This window comes from Cibotium barometz, chromosome 65 (assembly GCF_041138505.1).
Source record: "Cibotium barometz isolate CiBa-2024 chromosome 65, ASM4113850v1, whole genome shotgun sequence".
Classification (NCBI taxonomy): Eukaryota; Viridiplantae; Streptophyta; class Polypodiopsida; order Cyatheales; family Cibotiaceae; genus Cibotium; species Cibotium barometz.
In genome coordinates this window covers 19,079,928-19,100,934 of record NC_141110.1, presented here as the reverse complement: position 1 = coordinate 19,100,934, position 21,007 = coordinate 19,079,928, and the positions used below count along the sequence as shown (strand labels likewise).

The window sequence follows — 21,007 nt, the reverse complement described above, 5'->3', positions numbered from 1 at the left end:
CTTTGGAGTACCTACATCCACATTGCCTCTAGGAAGAGGAACCGAGTCGGGGTAGAGCGTGCCAATGACCTTGTCTTCGTCAGCGCGAACTTGCGAATGCTTTGCAAGAGTGTGACCAAGAAGGCAGATTCCTTCACCGAGTGGGAGATGAGTCAACAAGAAGAGCAACAAGAGGATGAGGGGCAGGAGCAGCATGTCAGTGAGGATGAGACTGAGGATGAGCTTGATGCTTCTTTGGCACAAGCTACCCATGACCATGAGGCGAGCACTTCACGTGGATGATCATTCATGGATCATGATTCATGGGCCTTACTACATAGCTCTAGCCTCTAGCCTCTAGCCTTTAGCACTTTTTTGTCATTGAGTTATTTGAGTCCGTCCATGTATTCTGCCTCCTAGGCTTAGTCCTGACTCTTGAGTCATGACTCATTTTGTATCTACTTAATTATTAATATGACTCAAAAGCTTACCATTTTAGTGTAAATTTGTGCTCATTTTGATGTACTTCGAAAGTAGAATAAGTGTAGAATAGAAATTTTTTTAAAAAAAGTATTTTTTGAGTGCCGTTCCCTCCCCCGTCCCCGTTCCCTACTTACGGCCGTCCCCCGTCTCGTCCCCGTCCCTTGTGACTATGGCTGATGTACTATGTACTATGAGATACGAGGGAGATACAGGTGTCTCTTTCGAGAGGGTTTTGGACCATTACGACATGTGATGGAGTGTGAGGATCAGAGGTGTTTGGGGCTTTTCTTATTGGAGCTCAACGTCATCGAGAGGCTCTCCTATGAGCCAGGACAGCACACCAGGATCCACCCTGACAGCGAGCCATGACAGATTTTTTCAGGGCCAGGACCACCCCGGCAGATACGACCAGCACCTCCACTACCCCCTCGGCGAGCCAGACGTCCTTTAGGAGGTGTCACCCTTGACAAAGCCATAGCACTTTGTCGAGCGAGACGCCCACGCTTACCAGGACCTCGTCCACAGCGGCTTCATCACCGGTGGATTAGAGCCATCATCACCCGCCACAGGAGACGACTGCCCCGCCACTTTAGTTTCTCTATCTTACAGCACCCCATGAGAGAGAGACTGAGATGAGCAGATTACACGAGTCTTATGCTAGTTGTAGATATTATACACTTTTGTTGTACCTCAATAGGAGTATTTTTCTTTCATAGCTGTTTAGGACTGTTTTGGGACTTTTTAAGTCCTTAGACACCATCAGCTGTGTACTATGTTTTGGTCTCATAGGCCACTTTGGCCTTTTGCAGACGTTAATATATCTTTCTTTCTTTCTTTCTTTCTCCCCTTGTGTTCGGTTACTTTGGCCCTGTCCTTGGCACTATAGCTACTTTAGCTATAAATTTCAGCTTGAGTGCATCATATGGCCTCAGAGGCTGATTACAACACTTTTTGTAGAGTTAAGAGGGGTGAAAAATACCATGGTTCTTTGTTTCTTCTTGTCGATGTTGATGACGCCTTCTTCTTCTTGTCGGCTGCCCCTTGGCTCTTGGTCTTTGCTCTTTGGCTGCACTCTTGGCTCTTTTTTCCTTTGTTTTGCTTGTTAGTTGACTTCTTCTCCTCCTTGGGAGACTCACTGGCCACCTCTCTTCCTTTGGTTGCTAGATCCATCTTTGTTGTCGCTTCATTCTTGCTTAAGGTCGTTGTATAGCATGATTCTTTTTAGGATTTCTTTTAAGTTCTTTCTTTGAGCTATTTTTCATGTTGGCATCCTCATCCAATGTTTTGCATGCATTTGTTGTCAATCTCATCCTCACATGTTTTCCACATGATGCAATCCTTATACAACATGCCATAAAATATTTATGGTAGAGTGTGATGCCTCAGGAGATTGCATTGGAGCAGTCTTGAACCAAGAGGGCCATGCCGTGGCTTATGAGAGTCGAAGACTTCAAGGAACCGAAAAGACCGCTCCTACATATGAGAAAAAGAGTTGATGGCCATTATCCATGCCTTAAAGATTTGGAAGCATTATCTTACCCATTCTAAAGACCAAGGAAGAGATCTTCCATGCGGACGAGTTTGTTTGAGATTTGGATACAGCCTTTGTACAGGTTCGAAGGGCTATTGAGACAGTCCTATGGATGCGAAATGGATGCTAGAAGAGTACTTCAAGGACTATCCCGGCATACTTCGAGCTTATGAGGAAGCGGTTGGTCCAAATGTATTTGAAGTACAAAATTAGACGTATTGTGAACAGGACATATTTAAGAGGGAGGGATTGTACATCTAGACCTCTTCATTGTTTATATTCATATTGCAATGGAATTGATCATTATCTTGTTTATATAATGGTTAATTGGACATGCTCTAGTTTTGGGTGGCAACGATGCCCGAAAGCCCAAAGAGCAAGATTTGTATATGGGAGACAACGATGCGAGATGACCCATTCGACGGCAACGATGCTAGATATCTTGGACTTCACAGTGGGGCGGTCATTGTGACCAAATGGCTGAGATGACTGTATTGGAGTTCGGCGGTCAATGCAAATAGATGGCCTAGATGACTATTGATGAATTCTCGGGCGGTCCTAGTGACCAAATGGCCTTGAGCGAACTCTCGGGCGGTCTTAATGACCAGGTGGCCTTGAGCGATAGTCTGAGCGGTGTCCCTCGGGAGCTAGATAGCTCAACATGGTTTCCGATGAAACCAGACATGACAATCCATGAACAGGAGGATCATTTATGTGCATTGCATACCGATGTATGTTTGAATTTGTTTGACTTTGTGTGCTGTTTTTGATGTGTGAATAATGCTTGGATTTATGGCATGTGATAGTCCATTGGGCTCTAGACTACCTGGCCAGTACCTGGAGTATCCAATAGATACGAATGATGCATACTTGTTTGTTGACTAGCTTATGTCTAGTTTTTGTAGAAGGTATGTATACATTTGTTATATATATCTAACACATGTGATAGGCTATAAAGATGCACCATCAAGAACAAGGACATCGGTCAAAGAAAAGGCATATAGATGTTTCCAGATGAGGAGAAGGCACCACATATATGAGGAAAGACCAGATGCACAAGATCACCAGATGGGGCTAGCACCAGGAACATATGGAATATTTATATCCCATAGTTGAGGACAATTGTGATATAAGAGGTAGGGAATGTAACTATTTGGCCCTCCTAGCTCTTTTCACATGATGGAACTCATGCTTGGACACATGGACAGATGGATGAAAGCATGGGAATAGGGATCTTGAAGTTGGCTCAAGAAAAAGCACCAGTTTTGGTCAAAAAGCAAGAAAAACCAAAAAGTCAAATTGAGTTGACCGCGAGCGAAGGGCACCGTTGGAAAGAGGAGACTGAGCCGGATCAAAAAGCTAAAAGCTGCTTTTCCAAAAGCAGCTCCAGGGCCAAAAAGCAAGGCCTTGAAGCTAGAAAAGCATAAATCAAGAACTTTGGCAAAGATGAGCAATATTTTATTATCATTAAAATATCAAAAGCAAAAAGACCAAAAGCAAAGTAAGAGGGGAAAGCAAAACAAAAGCATTGCTTTTTGGAAAAAAGCAAAAACTTCCCTAGGTATAAAAGAATCATGAGTATCTTGAAAGATCAGGAAGGTAGGTGAGAATGAAGTATTGGTGAACATCATCATCAACATTATCATCTTGAGTGTGGAGGCGAAGAGATTCATCAACCTCGACAACTTTCAGTGCTGCAGCCACCTCCACTATACATCTGTTGTGCGCCGCTTGAATCAGCGCCATCAGTTGAACTGTGTGCCATCTCCCAGCCACTTGTTTGACTGCGCCGATTGAGGCATTGCCTATGCAGCCTGCTGACCATCGCTTCTAGCGCTTGAAGGCTGTCGCCTCCTACTTGTCAGCTGCCACCACTTTTCTTCTGTCCAGAGTTGCTGCAGCCGCCCACCGCCTGTTGAAGTGTAGCCAACACCGCCTGCTACTGCTACTTACTGTGTGCCAGCCGCCCAGAGCCACTTGTGCAGCCGCCATTTGCACCAAAGCGTTGCTGCCGCCAACCAGTGCTGTTGCTGCCAGCCACTGCCATCACAACGAACAGCCACTTGGCTGCTCCCTGTACGAGCTGCTGCTCAATGCTGCTGCCTGAACCTTTCGAATTGCCGCCTACTATCTTACCGTCACCACTACTCGAGGCAGTATCTTCATCATCTTTTGGCAAGCACTGACTTTCTGTGGAGCCTTTTCATGGATTGACTCCTTCCTCTCTTTGGGCAACAAGCTCTCCAGTTGAACACAAGAAACTTTTGTCATTCACTCATATTACTAGTGTTCCTTGTACACGATCATTGGATTTGGAACTTGGATCTAGAGTTGGATTGCAACTCGGACTTGGATTTGGATTGGATCTAGACTTGGATTTAGATATTGGATTTGGTACTAGCCTGGTGAAGACATTCTTGTTGGTCATCCTTGTGGAGTGCTCGGCGTCAAAGATCTTGTGCTTGGACGTCGACTTTGTTCCAAACTTCTATGCCAACATATTTGTTTTATATTGTATTCATTTATTGATTGGTCCTGGCTTGGAAAAGCCTGTGGAATGTTCTTGAATAAATTCCTGAAAGGGGGTGGACTTGTTCCCCGCTCTGTGTGGTGTACTGTGCAAAGTTACCTAACTCTGTCTCTCTATATATCTTTATCTCTTGGACACGTGGTTGAGTCTGTCACTGCACTCCCCGCTGGCCTTACACCTTCCAGGGCTCACCACTAGGCAGAAGGCCTCTAATGATCAACTTGCCCACTAGGGCTCTGCTCTACACTTTTGAGTCAATGATGCCCAATCCTCCATGCCACCTTGGCTCGAGCTGGCCGGCCATCGGACCTGGCCCATAGAAAGGTATATAGAGTAGTCTCTTTTCTTGCCCAAGCATGCTCTAGAAAATGCCTAGCAAGAAGTGATGTACCGCATGGTGGCCAGGAGCACATGGTTGGCCACGATCACGTAGTTGACGAGGAAGAGGCGAGTGGTGCTCCAAATTCCAATACAAGAGCTCCAATACAAAAGAAGGGGAACTATCTATTGCTCGGCTGAGAATGTCAATCCCGATTCCCAACATGACACCCGAGGTATTTGACCAGAGTGCCCCTGGAGATCCACTAAAATGACTCAGCTGGGCACCAAGATGGGTTGGGTGAAGATGCTACCCAAAAACCACGTGACTTGTGGCAGGTGATCCAAGCTCGGGAGGCTAAGCAGAAAGACTCGATTGCGAGGGCAAAGCACGGAAGGTTCCCCTCCTCTCGTGAGAGGTAGACCGCTATGTTGTTTGTGAACTCCGAATCAAGCAGGTCCTCCTAGGATCATATGGGAGGTGTAGACCTTGGAGTCTCTTCTCTTGCATGAAGAGAAGCTACTCATCGCCTTTGCCACGAAGAGGAAGAAGAAAGGGGCGAGGAGGCTTTCCTGTCTGACTGATCTTGAGATGGAAAACCTGTCACCCATGGCTCCCTGGATGAGGACCTGATTGTGAGCTTCCGAATACAGGGTGGAGACACCTCTAATCCATCCAGACGGAAAACCCATCCTAAGCATGGTGCCCTCCAAAAAAGCCCAATCGACCTTGTCATAGGCCTTCTTAAACTCCAGAAATAAAATTGCCATGTCCTCCCTGTGAAACCTGGTTGTAGCTGTCACCTCCCAAAAGGTGAAGATATTATCCAAGATGCTCCTATCTTGGATGAAGCCGGTTTGGGTGCCATGGATCAAGTTGGGGAGATGAGGGGCGTCAGCTGATGGCTTTGGCGAGGATTTTGTAAGCGCTTCCTAGGAGGGTGATGGGGCGCCACTCCAAAAGGTCACCACCTCCTTCGGAGTCAAGTGAATCAGCCCCTCAAAGAGTCGCTTCGGCGTGTGACCTAAGGCCACGATTTCATTAAAGGCGGCCATGAAACCGCCTTACATGAGATCCCAATGACGCAGAAAGAGAGAAACCGGCAAGCCATCCTCGCCTGGACACCTGCCCCACGGAAGGGCTCGAAGTGAATCTTGCAACTTGATGAGAGAAAAGGGAGAGTGCAAGAGGACCTGGAGGCTTGGGGGTACCACCTCCCGCGTGTGTTGGTAGACTCTCTCCCTCGCCGCCTCCACTTGCGGGATGAGGGAATCTGCTAAAAGGAGATCTCTGAAGAAACCTGTGGCTATGGCCCGAACCTGAGGGAGGTCTCCCTCTATGGTACCAGTTGGGCTCCTCAGCCTTTGAACCCCATATCTGTGATGGCTCAGGCGTGTTGTCTCAAAGAAATCACTGGTGACCATGTCCCGTGCTGGAGTCCAAAAGGACGTCTTAGCATAGTATCGATGCTCCACCCTCCTCTCCTTGGTTGATCCGATCTCTTTGTAGGTTGCCTCCATCTGTGTGTGTCTTTGTTTTCTGTGCAACCCTAACCTAATAGTGGTACCAGAGTTGGGTTGCAGCCCTCTGGTCTTGGAGTTCCCGATGCCGGCTTTCGGCTAGCTTCTGTCCGTCATCGCCTATGTTTTTCCGTTGCCCAATCCGTCCATCTGCCGCTGCGGGATTCCGTCCGTTGCCTCAGCACTTCCGACTGCGCACCCTACCGCCTGTCCTCCGCCCAACTGGTGTTCTGCTACCCATTCTAGCCACCATCTTGGGTGGCGCTAGTGGGGAGGGCTCCACCACCGCCCATGAGCTAAGCTCGCACCACAGTGGGTGGCGCTTGGTTGAGCTCCGCCACACCGGTGGCTTACGTGGCACAGGATACTTTTGGGTAAAAATTTGGGCGTTTTTCCATTGCGATATCAGATCCGTCCAGCAGTCGTCGCCCAGACGTCTTTGCGCACTCCGACCCCATCGCCCATTTCGACCGGTAGCTCTTTGTCGCCTACACCCGTGCTTGTCGTGGCCGTCTCCTGCACCTCCTACAGCAGCCCGTCATGTGCACCCTCAACAGCCTGTGGCCTTTGCAGTCGCCCATGCCGCCTGCAGCAATCCTCCTACATTCGCACAGCCCGCTTGCAGAAGCTCCCGCATTCACACAGCCCGTTTGCATAGTCCTCTCGATTGCAGTACATTGACTCCATACCATTGGACCAGGGGACTGCTCCTGCCGGCACATGCTGCATCTCCTGTCTGTTCCGCCTCTACGGTCACGTCTGCTGGCCAGAGGCCGTTTGCACACTTCTTCTTCAACAAGCATCTTTGCAAAAATCAGGGTTCCACCAGGTACTAATTTTTTGGTTCAGCTCAAGGGGCTTTTGTTCATTTCTTGCTTCATTGCAAAAATCAAGTGCAGGGTCGCATTAGGTTGCAGGACATAGAGAAAATTTGGGGATTTTTCAAAATTTGTGCTTAATTGCACACTTGCAATTACAGGATATAGAGAATTTTGGGGCTTTTTAAAAAGCAGTGCTTAATTGCACAATTAAAGCTCATTGGTACACAGATTTTTGAGGCTTTTGTAAACTATGTGCAATTGACACATAAATCAGTCCATTGATGCTCAGAAATTTGGGGAATTTCATTATTGCTTATCTGCAATCTTGTATTCGTGGCAAAACATTTGCACGGGACTTTGTTGTTGCTTGGCATTGCACTCCGGTGCATTTGGGATTTTTGCCTGCAAGTGCTTTTTATAGCATATTTAGTTGCACGTGTTTGCATCTCTCTTGCAAGAGATTTCAGCACATGGTTGGAAATACGACCGATATATTCGGGGTTTTGTCCCAAGAGAACAAATTGAATGTCAATAATTACTCCCTATAGAGTTTCATGGTCCGAAATCTACTTGTGGCCAAAGGATTATGGGGTTGTGTCAGGTGAAGATGTACGCCCTGTTGACATAGCACCTAACACACTTGGCCGTGGTGCTCAACAAGGTGTAGTATCCACTCCTCCCTGACAGGAGCAGAAGGGATGGGATACTCGTGATGCCCAAGTGATGGCTTTGATTGCTTTGTCAGTAAAGCGAGCAATCATACTGCATATTTGGTCTTGCAGGACCTCACGACGAGCTTGAAATGTACTTGAAACCATGTATTAGGCAAAGAATGAGGCCAGGGTTGCATTTCTCAAGAAAGAGCTTGAGAACTTGGACATGAATGAAGGTGATAGTATGGTTGATTATCTTACGAAGATCCCCGATCTTCGGGAGCAACTGCTCAATATTGATGAGGTGATTTCGGAAAGGGAGTTGGTTTTCAGGACACTATCCTTTGGCAGAAACCTACTTGAACTTCCACACATCGCTTACTCTCTATGCAGGGAAATACGGAACCAATCTTGTTTGAAGGGTTGGTTGGTTTGCTACTACAAGAGGAGCAGAATCGAAAGAACAAATCTTTCAGCATGCATGGTAATGATGGGGCTTTTGTTGCCCAAGATAAGGGCAAAGGAAAAGCCAAACATAGTTTTCAGTCAAAGGCTGATTCGGAACAGCCTTCACAAAAGGTTGAAAATGATGCAAGCAAGCCCAAGAAAAAGGGCAAATGTCACTATTGCAAGAAGCCAGGTCACTATTGCAAGAAGCCAGGTCATTACTTGAATGAGTGCAGAAAAAAGCTTGCAAAGGAGAAGAAAAAGGAAACCAGCATGGCTATATATTCTTCTTCATCACCTGCAGGGAAAGATGATGCATCAGTAAATATCATACAGGATGAGTGGACTTTCCTTACTTGCAATTATGATGCATCATTGGAGCATGTCTCTCAGTGCCGATGAAAGACACGACACATGGTACTTTGACAGTGGTGCTTCTTTTTTTTTCTTTTTTCTTTTTCAAAGATCCTTTCATTAGTTATATAAAAAACGCCCGTAGGGCTACAAAAGATCCTCTCTGCTCATAAGAAAACAGAGCAGAGAACAAAGCAAGGCAGCCAGGGAGACTCTCCCTAGGTGGTGAAAAGTACAAGTATCAGTACAAAGAACTGAGAGGCTATATCATACAATAGGAGGGGGGAAAAGCCAAACAGGTGGCCTATAGTGCCAACGGGGGACCCCGCGTGTAGGGTATAGAAGGGGCCGCTGCGCCAAGTGGTGTGAAAGGCCTGGCACCGCAAGATCGCCTCATCCGAGTCGCCCCGGATGCGGTCATACTGTCCTCGCAAGGTGTGGATCAACTCCTGCCAGATCCCGTCTCTGCTAGTGGCTCCAGTCTCCCCTCAAAGGCCCTGAAGCACTGGGCCCTCCAGGTGAACCATATGGTGAGGCTGCTGAGGAGCTCCCATTGTAGATCCCTCTCCTGTGTCCAGCCGACGGACAAGAAGTCCCGAGGCTGGCCCCTAATGAATCTGATGGCCTGGCTGTCCTGCTCCGTCTCATAGCCCATAGCAGGCCCTGACGAAGTTGACCAAGCAGCGGTACCCCACGTATACATACCCTCTGGAGAAAGGGGGGCCAGAATGCGCAGCATCCGCAGCCAAATCTGTTGCGCCTGAGGGCAGTCCCATAGGCAATGTCTCTGTGTCTTCCTAGGGTGGCCGCATCGGACGCAGGCCGCCGGAAGACCGCTATAGACAAGCCAGGTGCCAACTGCAGAGCCCCTATGGGCGACCAGCCACTGGAAAGTCGAGATCCTGCGTGCCTGTCAACTAGCCCAGATCCTGGTCCAAAAATCCTCCAGGAACTCCTGAGAGAGTCCCTGTAGTAGCCGCCGGTGCCCCGATGCAACTGGAGAGAGCATCCTCCTCGCCGTCAAAATATGTCGCCCCAACCGAACAGTATACTGGAAAAAGGTGATCTCTGTGGCCTCAAGGGATGCATAAGGATCATGCCACTCACTAAAGCCGGGCCAAGGGGCGTGCTGCATGTGCCCATATGCGCCAATCAGAGTCCACATCTGCAAGGTCTGGGTCAATATGCCACTTCCGAGAAGCGGAGGCCACCACCCGTATCCTCTGAAAGATGCACTCTGCAACCAAAGACGACTCCACCTCCACTCTCTGAAGCCTGCCCTCATCCTGGATCTCATAGTAGAGGCATCTGCCATCCTCAGTGCAAGCTCTGACAGCAATCAGGATCTCCAACTGAGTAAAGGCTCCCATCCACCGTGGGGCCACGGGCTCGAGAGGCATGAACCACTCCTCTGTGAGTGCCTCCTAAATGTCATCCCTCATAATCAACCCCCCTCTGAAGTGACTCAGCCTCTCCACTTGGATCTCCTCTGGGAGACTGCAGAAGGCCTGCCAGTCTCCAAAACTACGTGCTGGGCCTGCCGCCAATGGTCCCCAGGCTAGACGAGGTCGAGAACCCAGCATATGACCGTGCTCTGTGCGAACCGATGGGCTCCAGATGAGCCCACTCCTCATCACAAGAAGGAGGTCTCTGAGAGAGCCCCGGTCTCAGCAACTCCCAAGCTCTCAGGATGCTCAAGGCAAATCTGTCCTCCCATCCTCTACTGAGGCCTGTTCTCCTCATCTCTATGAAGATCCATCGTATCTCTGGTGCCCAAGTGCCCCCTGCTAGGGGAGCCTGAGCCTGCAGAGCCGCTGCAAAAGAAGCTCTTTCCAAGGCTCAGCGCCTGGAAGCAGCCCCCGAACAATAAGCTTCCCCAATAAGGCTCTACTCTGATCAACTGGATCTATAATGCCCAAGCCTCCCTGGGCCAACGGAAGTGTAATAACTGCCCAAGCAACCTTTGCCCGGGTTGGCTGACCATCCCGCCCAGACCAAAGAAAGTTCCTGATCAGCCTCTGTACCTGGCTGATACAAGAGCTCGAGAAGATCCAGCAAGACGTAATGTACCACATGGTCGCTAAAAGCACCTGATTTGCCACCACCACCCTCCTAGCCAAGGATAGCCGAGCTGTACTCCAATACAAAAGCTTCCTCCGAATGCTCAGAAGAAGCGGGGCAATCTGCTGCTCAGGTGACAAATCTAGTCCAATCTGGCATCCCAAATATCGCACTGCTGTGCCAGGAGGAATCCATCTAAAACCCGGGTCTGGGCTCCATGCTCCCGAAGCTGCACTAAAAACCTGAAGTGACTGCTTGGCCCGCTGAAGATTGGGAAGGGGGGGACGGGGGAGGGGGGGTGAGGGCGAAGGAGGGGGTGCTGGCATCTCCTGGTCCTCAGTCGGCGCTGGGGTCTCCTCCTGGAGGGGAGCAAAGCTGTTCCTCACGGGAACCCAGTGATGCTGAGACTGTGGCTGCTGCTGCATCGGTCTCTAGGCGTGCTGCTGGGTCTGTCTCCCTCGACGGCGCCCCTGCCCAGGCTGCCACTCCGAGGTCTCTATGGGCTGAGCAGGTGTTTCGGAGGCTGCGTGCCGAGCCGCATCTGTGGGCGGGCCATCAGGGGCCTGCTGCTGCGGTGGTCTCCTGCGAGGGCAGGCCTTGGCCAGGTGGCCGACCTGTCTGCAAATAAAGCACTGGTTCGGGAGCCCCGAGAACTCCACTCTCTGATCAATCCATCCCCCCCCCCTATCCGAGGTAGCTGAATGACCTTCGGAAGGGAAGAGATGTCAGGAACCAAAACTCTGACGAAGGTAGCCCAGCTGCTCTAGCCACTACTGAAGCTGCAGCGGGGCCAGTCTCGAGCACCGAGCCCACCAGTGCTCCTAGCCTCGAAAGGAGCGGAAGGTACTCGCGGCGGAGTCCAGGGAAGCAAACTGTAACATGGAAAAGGCGCTCTTCCTACTCGGCCGCTGCTGGGTCAAAGCCATGCTGCCAAGGTCTGAAGAATGCCCGAGCGCCCCTGATGTCAAGGGGACTCATGGCTAGGACTTGGGTCACGCTCAAGGCAATCTCGAACTCGATCTGGTAGTGTCTATGGCCCAGTAGCTGAACGTCCAGGATCTTGCCCACATTTGCAAGAAGGCGGGCCTGGAGAAGATCCCGGATCTCCCCTCTGCTGGGGGGAGTGCCGACTATACGGCAGGTTTGGGCATGTGAATTATGGCAGTTTGATGCTATTGCAAAGGTGTAAAATGGTACAAGATATGCCTCATGTAGAGCTGCCAGCAAAACATGTATGTGAAGGGTGCATATTGGGTAAGATGCACAGAAATGCATTCTCGAAAGATGCATCAACAATGGCTGTCCGGAAATTACAGCTTGTGCACAGTGATGTGTGTGGTCCTATGCGGACACCATCTTTTGAAAAGCATCTATACTTTCTAACCTTTATCGATGACTACTCTAGATTTGCTTGGGTGTATCCCCTAAAGGCAAAATCTGATATATTTGCATGTTTTCAGTATTTTGTGGCACAAGCTGAAAATCAAACAGGTTGCAAAGTGCAGACCCTCCATACAGATCGAGGGGGGGAATACATGTCCATTGCTTTTCAAAGCATTTATGACAGAAAAAGGCATAAAGCATCAATGCACGATGCCATATTCTCCTCGGCAAAATGGTGTTGCTGAGAGAAAGAACAAGTCTTTGATGGAAATGGCTAGATGCATGGTTAAAGGCAAAGGATTGCCTCACAAATTCTAGATGGAGGCAATAATGTGGGCTACACATGTATTGAATAGATGCCCTACCAAAGCATTGAAAATTGTAATGCCATATAAGGCTTGGCACACGAAAGGAAACCTAAAGTTGATCACTTTAGAGTTTTTGGATGTATAGCATATGCACATGTACCTCAGCAGTTGAGAGGTAAGCTTGATGACAAGGTAGCGAAGTGCATATTTGTGGGTTATAGCAGTGGCAGTAAAGGTTACCGTCTCTTTAATCCTTCCACACAGGATTTTGGACAGCAGAGATGTTGTATTTGCTGAAAATTCAGACCAGCCATTGGTTGAATTTTTTGGACAGCCACCTTCGGGCCCACTCAACATGTTTGAAGGACTTCTCCCGTTGGGAATTGATGGCTCAACAGATCAGCCATCAACTTTGCCCAATGGACAGCGTTTGGGTACTCAAAATCAGCCCATGAATGAGCTCATTACACCTCAAAATCTGGAGGAAGTAGTAGAGCAAGAATGGACAGCAACAGAAGAGGCTAGAGCTGTGCCTCGTTGGCTTCTCCGTACTTTACAAGAGAGCAAACTTTCAGCTCCACTTGGTACCAGGACTAGGGTTGGTTCACGTAATGCAAGAGAACACACAGATGTTGCTTGCATGAGTACACTTTGTGATGCAGATGAGCCAGATTCATTTGAAGAGGCTCATGAGGATGAGCATTGGATGCAAGCCATGCGAAACGAGATTGATTCTATCCATAAAAACAGCACATGGGATTTGGTAGACTTGCCTGTAGGCAGGAAGCCCATTGGTAGAAAGTGGGTTTACAAGCTAAAAAGAATGTCTGATGGTACCATTGATAGGTACAAGGCTAGGCTAGTGGCCAAAGGATATGCCCAACAAAAAGGCATTGACCACTTCTTGTATGGCCATAGTTAGATGTGTTTCTGCATTGGCTGTCCATCATGGATGGAATGTGTATCAGTTGGACATAAAATCAACTTTTCTTAATGGGGATTTGTAGGATCATCAGCCCATTGGTTTTGTGATGCATGGTCATGAAAACAAAGTACGCAAGATTCGAAAAGCACTTTATGGTCTCAAACAAGAAGATACATACTTATTCGACCACGCAGAGATTTCGCAAGAGTACATTCAAAAGCTGTTGCACAAATTTGGGTTTCAAGATTGTAAGCCCTTCTCTACTCCAATGGAGCCAGGGCTGAAATTGAGCATGTATGATGTTGCACAACCTTTTGATATAAGTGTTTACAGCCAAGTAGTGGGCTGCCTCATATCCTTATGCAACACACGTCAAGATATTCAGTTTGGGGTTTCCCAGTGTAGCAAATTTATGCACAGTATCCCAGAGGGGGCAGCTTGTAGTTACATGCTTACAGTGATTCCGACTGGATTGGTGACTATGATACACGGCAATTCACCAGTGGGAAGCGTTTCTTTTTGGGGCATTCATGCACATCATGGTTGAGCAAAAAGCAACCCACTGTTGCTACATCTACTTGTGAGGCTGAGTACAAGGTAGTCTTTACAGCCACAATAGATTGTGTATGGCTGAGAAGATTGATGATTGATCTTCGTGAGTGTCAGCAGACACCCACCACCATACTCAGTGACAGTCAAAGTGCTATAGCTGTGGCACGAAACCTAGTGTTTCATGCACGTACTAAGCACATACAGATTCATTATCTTATGTCAGGGAGAGAATTCATGCAAGGGAGATCTCATTATCTTACTGCTCTATGTAGGACAATGTTGCAGATCTGTTCACGAAGGTGTTGCCTCGAGAGAAGTTTGAAGCTTTCCACAAAGCTTTAGGCTTACTCTTCTACAGAGAGTAATCTGCTCAAACCTTGTACAGGTTCACATTGCCACTATAGGGGGGATTTATTGGCATATATCCTATGAGTAATTCCACATATGCTATGAGTAGTGCCACATGTGAACATGGGCTAACCTAGGGCACTTTTCTCCCTTTGGGTTTTCCCCCTTGGATATTAGGTGTGAAAGGACACCACATTTATTATGTATTTTGATATTGTGGAGTCAACTCTCTTGCTCCACACATTCTATCCCATCTTCTTTGGGTGAGTATCAATCACTATCTCTAACTCTCCTGATAGTGCTTGATGTTGTGTACTTCTTTGTGTGTGTCTTTGTTTTCTGTGCAACGCTAACCTAACAGATGCTTGAATCGAGGACCGACGGAAGGAGCTTCTCACTGACCAAAATGCACACCCCTCCTTGGTTCCCCTTAGGGTCAATAGTGGGAGACCAAAAGGTGTGGCTCCGTCCGGGCAAAATCCTTCCGCATTTGCTGGTGCGCCCTGTCGAAAGGTGATGTTCTTGTAGGAACATGAAATCATCTGGCCCTCCTATGCAAGCTCTCTGAAACTCCTAAAGAAGTATCCCTCTTTTGCTATGGAAGCCCATTGGCAGAAAGTGGGTTTACAAGCTAAAAAGAATGTCTGATGGTACCGTACAAGGCTAGGCTAGTGGCCAAAGGATATGCCCAACAAAAAGGCATTGACCACTTCTCGTATGGCCACAGTTAGATGTGTTTTTGCATTGGCTGCCCATCATGGATGGAATGTGTATCAGTTGGACATAAAATCATCTTTTCTTAATGGGGATTTGCAGGAAGTAGTGTATGTAAATCAGCCCATTGGTTTTGTGATGCATGGTCGTGAAAAGAAAGTATGCAAGATTCGAAAAGCACTTTATGGTCTCAAACAAGAAGATACATACTTATTCGTCCACGTAGAGATTTCGCAATAGTCCAACGGAGAGCAGTGGATCATGGCACTTTGATTATGCTCATTCTTTATGTGCATGACATGTTGCTAACTGGGAATGATACGGATAAAATTTCAGCATTCAAAGCTGAAATGCAAACATCATTTGAAATGATAGATTTGGGATTGTTGCATTATTATTTGGACATACAATTTGTGCTGACAGATGTTGGGATTTATGTACACCAATCAAAGTACATTCAAAAGCTGTTGCACAAATTTGGGTTTCAAGATTGTAAGCCCATCTCTACTCCAATGGAGCCAGGGCTGAAATTGAGCATGTATGATGTTGCACAACCTTTTGATATGAGTTTTTACAGCCAAGGAGTGGGCTGCCTCATATCCTTATGCAACACACGTCCAGATATTCAGTTTGGGATTTCCGAGTGTAGCAAATTTATGCACAGCCCAGGTACAAAGCATTGGCAAGCAGTGAAGTGGATCTTGCGCTGGTGTATCCCAGAGGGGGCAGCTTGTAGTTACATACTTACAGTGATTCCGACTGGATTGGTGACTATGATACACGGCAATTCGCGAGTGGGAATTGTTTCTTTTTGGGGCATTCATGCACAACATGGTTGAGCAAAAAGCAGCCCACTATTGCTACATTTACTTGTGAGCCTGAGTACAGGGCAGTCTTACAGCCACAATAGATTGTGTATGGCTGAGGCGATTGATGACTGATCTTCGTGAATGTCAGCAAACACCCACCACCACACTTAGTGACAGTCGGAGTGCTATAGCTGTGGCACCAAACCTAGTGTTTCATGCACGTACTAAGCACATAGAGATTCATTATCACTATGTCAGGGAGAGAATTCATGTAAGGGAGATCTCATTATCTTACTGCTCTACGCAGGACAATGTTGCAGATCTGTTCACGAAGGTGTTGCCTCCAGAGAAGTTTGAAGCTTTCCGCAAAGCTTTAGGCTTACTCTTCTACAGCGATTGATCTGCTCAAACCTTGTACAGGTTCACATTGCCACTATAGGGGGGATTTATTGGCATATATCCTATGAGTTATGCCACATATGCTATGAGTAGTGCCACATGTGAACATTGGCTAACCAAGGGCACTTTTCTCCCTTTGGGTTTTTCCCCTTGGATATTAGGTGTGAAAGGACACCACATTTATTATGTATTTTGATATTGTGGAGTAACTCTCTTGCTCCACACAATCTATCCCATCTTCTTTGGGTGAGTATCAATCACTATCTCTCACTCTCCTGATAGTGCTTGATGTTGTGTACTTCTCTGTGTGTGTCTTTGTTTTCTGTGCAACCCTAACCTAAGAGATGCCTGAACCGAGGACCGACGGAAGCAGCTTCTCATTGACCAAAATGCACACCCCTCCTTGGTTCCCCTTAGGGCCAAAAGTGGGGGACCAAAAGGTGTGGCTGTGTCCGGGCAAAATCCTCCCGCATCTGTTGGTGCACCCTGTCAAAAGGTGATGTTCTTGTAGGAACATGAAATCATCTGGCTCTCCTATGCAAGCTCTCTGAAACTCCTAAAGTACCCCTCTTTTGCTATGGAAGCCCATTGGCAGAAAGTGGGTTTACAAGCTAAAAAGAATGTTTGATGGTACCATTGATAGGTACAAGGCTAGGCTAGTGGCCAAAGGATATGCCCAACAGAAAGGCATTGACCACTTCTCGTATGGCCACAGTTAGATGTGTTTTTGCATTGACTGCCCGTCATGGATGGAATGTGTATCAGTTGGAGATAAAATCAACTTTTCTTGATGGGGATTTGCAAGAAGTAGTGTATGTAAATCAGCCCATTGGTTTTGGTTTTGTGATGCATGGTCATGAAAACAAAGTATGCAAGATTTGAAAAGCACTTTATGGTCTCAAACAAGAAGACACATACTTATTCGACCACGCAGAGATTTCGCATTAGTCCAACGGAGAGGGACATGTTGCTAACTGGGAATGATATGGATAAAATTTCAGCATTCAAAGCTGAATTGCAAACGTCATTTGAGATGATAGATTTAGGATTGTTGCATTATTATTCGGACATACAATTTGTGCAGATAGATGTTGGGATTTATGTACACCAATCAAAGTACATTCAAAAGCTGTTGCACAAATTTGGGTTTTAAGATTGTAAGTCCATCTCTACTCCGATGGAGCCAGGGCTGAAATTGAGCATGTATGATGTTGCAGAACCTTTTGATATAAGTGTTTACAGCCAAGCAGTGGACTGCCTCATATCCTTATGCAACACACGCCCAGATATTCAGTTTGGGGTTTCCCAGTGTAGCAAATTTATGCACAGCCCAGGTAAGCATAAAAGTTTACCAATTGCAAGTAGAGTCGATGACAGGGGAAGTCTTCGCGCGATGGAAGTCCTTGGAGTGATGAAATCTTCGATTTGTCGCATTTCTTCGCGACAACAAAAGTCTTCAAGAGGATGAAGGGAACCTGGGAAAGCTTCCCCTATGTTTCAACTTGAGAAAGGAGGGCTGAAATTCGGGCTTTCAGCAAAAAGACCAGAAATTACAACAATAAAGAGAGTTGTTTTGCTGAATTTCAGTCATTGGGAGTGTGTAGGAGAGTGATTAGCACCCGGAAACACTCTTGGAAGCTTGGGAAACACCTTAGCAAGCTTGGATATGGAGTTGGGAAGGAGAAAGTGCAGAAAAAACAGCCCAAATGCCCTCATGAAGGAGGTGCCTACCTCTAGAGAGAGAGAGAGGAAAGAGTGAGGTGGTGAGTTGACCACTCTAGGTGGCAGGCAGGTGCTTTGTGGATCAAGCTAGAAAGGACACATGGCTGGTTACTCCCTTTTTACAAAGGGGAGAAGGTTTGGGTGGTGGACATTGGGTTTTGTGCACCTCGGGACATCAATGTGTATGAACATCGGGTTAGTGGAGTGTGTACACACTCACTTATAAATTAGTGTTAACTCCTTAGGCTAGGTTTATGACCAATTCTTACTGTCAGTAGACAGTTTCACATGCACGGTTCACGGGTGGGCGTCCCCTTACCCGGAACTACACATTGGTCAAGCAAGCATGAGAACAGCATGCAATTTTGCAACCAAGCGCGTAAAGATGCTTGCAATGCAGCATTGGTATGGACAATTCCCGTTCATGAGACTATACCAAAATAGACGTGCTCTAGGCAAGTACACGAAGTATCAGACCCAATGGAACACCAATCCACCAGGCATTTCCGGGCATGTACACAGAGGCACAAGTCCCAACGGAAAGCCAAGTCCACAGTATCACATGAGTGGCATCAATCCCTGGCGTATATAACTGCCATGGACACCAGTTCATCAATGTACATACATGATGAGAAATCACGGGTGGACTAATTGGGTGGCCAAATGGTGACACATTGACACCATAGGGGGGATTTATTGGCATATATTACATGGTTGTAGTGCCACATGTGAACAGGGCATAACTAGGGGCATTTTTTCCCTTTGGGTTTTCCCCCTAGAACACATGGTGTGAAAGGACACCTTTTTTTATTATTGTTGTACTGTGATATTATATGTGGGTTGACTTCTTAGCTCCACATACATTCCAATGGAATCCACACCTTTGCATCTCCATCCATCACCATCTCTGTAAGCCTGGTATACTTTGTAGTTTTGTGTGTAGCAGCAGCTCCCCTCCTGGGCTGACAAAGAATACCCCACATGTTTATTTTTATGGTATATCCCAAGGGTCATAGCTGGGCCTGCATTATTGATGAAGCTAGATCAATGCCCAAGGCTAAAGACTTGTTATGGGCACTTGGGCTAATTGTGTCTCTAAGGGTTATCAATCAATGAGCAAGTGTGGATTGACCACAAGCTTAAGGACACTCTCACCTAGAGTCCATGTAAGTAATGAGTCATATTGGGTTTTCCCGAAGTAAAGACCCAAGGGACCAGGGCTGGATGAGGTCTTAGATTAGTTGTTGGCTCAAGTCGTTTAGTTGCTAATCAGTCTAGACGCTAACTTCTGATGATGGTTATGGGAAAAGTAATGATGCTTTTTTTCTTTGCAGGACATTTTACAGGATAGAATAAATTATTGCCTGAGCCAAGTAGCTGGCAGAGTTTCCAAATGTGAGATGTGTGCTGGGACTGGGCGATGCAAAGTGCTTCAGTCTTCATCTCTCTCAGAGTCTAAGGATATGTTCAACTAGAAAAAGTGACATGAATGGATACTTGCACACATTTAAAATTTGAAACCATCTTCAATGAGAGCGATAGCGTGAAGGCATATAGGTGCAGCTTCAAGTCTGCAGTATGGTGTGTTCCTTGGCATCAAGAATTATGAAGAGGCGAATGAGGCGACTTTAGCAGAATGTAAGAAACATTCAAATTGTGTGGGGTGATTTTCTTGAAACTTCTCTGTTGGAAAACCGTACGTGAGTTCAGGGAAAATGCTTACTTTGAAGCTCTTGGTATTGTAATATGCTGCTATAATCTTGAGTGCCAGTAAAGGAAATTTTCTTTCAAGCAAAAAGAGACCCTAATGATCTCTGTAGAATTTTTAAAAAACATAGTAAGACAAAGAAATCCAAAACATTCTGGTGGACCATTAAAAAGCAAGCTTTAACGTAGCAAAGCTTGGAGTTTGTTCTGTCTCCTAACAGAGTCTTTGCTCTCCATCCTGGTAATTGATATGAACCTCCAGAAAGCAAGGCAACCATATTAAAAAGCAAGCTTTAACGTAGCAAATCTTGGAGTTTGCTATGTGAAGCTTCTGTGTCCTAACTCTCCATCCTGGTAATCGATATGAACATCCAGAAAGCAAGGTCATTAACGAGCTTTTAACGTAGCAAAGCTTGGAGTTTGCGATGTGAAGCTTCTCGGTCTCCTAGCAGTATGTCTGCTTTCCATTTCAGTAATCCAATATGTATACACAAAAGAAAAGGAAATATATATGCACGAGAAATGCATGTAAACAGGAGAGAATCCAAGAGTTCTTTTGATGACATCAAGGGGATAGAATTGTGATGTGCTAACACTCACATTTTCAATATCATACGCAAACACGTCACACAAGATACACATCATACGTGACACTGCAGAGACATGACACACAAGGGAAGGGCTCGTTTTCTGATTTTATAATGCTTTTCAGTGGAATGCACTAGTTGTCACCCCACGTTTGTAGTTATTGTCTGCTATTTTCAAAAATAAAAGGCATGATATCTGGCACAATAGACACAAGTAGGCATGACATTGACGATTTGAGGGGTCTAGTGATTTTTAAAGTCAAATTGATGATCTGAAGGCAACGATCAAATATGTAAGATTGGTGAGGTCTGATCAACGATTTGAGAAGTAGAATCGATGAGAGCAAAGATGAGAAATCAATGGAGTTAAATCACGATTTGAGAAGTAAGATCGATGATCAATCAAGATTCCATTGATTAGGCTCGAGTTGAGTCAATTAATTAAGGCGGTGTGTATGATTGAAGAAAGCTTTCCAAGAAGCACTCTCACAACTCAATTGCACCTTCTAGTACATTTCGCAGATGAGGTGGCTATATGTGGTGTTGTTCATAGCTGGTGGATGTTCTTTCTTAAATGCTTAGAGAGGTGGTAACCAGCCGCTTGCAGAGGAGGCAGCGCAGCCTACTGGAGGGGTGGTAACCAGTCGCCTGCAGAGTAGGCAAGCGCAGCCTGCTTCTGAAGGTGGCATCATGTGCAGCCTGCTGGAGTTGGCAGCCAGTCGCCTGCTGGAGCAGCGCAGCCTGTATGGAGGTGGCAGCATGCGCATCAGTATGCGCATCAGTTCTGATGTAGATGAAGCGCACAGCCGCCTGTGAAACTAGGTACAGCTGTCTGCAAGAGGTGGAGCGCAGCAG

The 21,007-nt window shown here is 46.8% G+C and overlaps 1 protein-coding gene across 1 annotated transcript in view; it reads left to right on the top strand.

Annotated features, from left to right (window-relative positions):
• SIRB (sirohydrochlorin ferrochelatase B) overlaps positions 1-19,656 on the top strand; it is a 46,123-nt gene extending 26,467 nt beyond the window's left edge. Inside the window, exon 6 of the mRNA XM_086797298.1 lies at positions 19,193-19,656. Coding sequence (XP_086653424.1) covers positions 19,193-19,333 — 141 coding nt within the window. The 3' untranslated portion in view covers positions 19,334-19,656. The remainder of the gene's footprint in view (positions 1-19,192) is intronic.
• Positions 19,657-21,007: the final 1,351 nt, after the last annotated feature.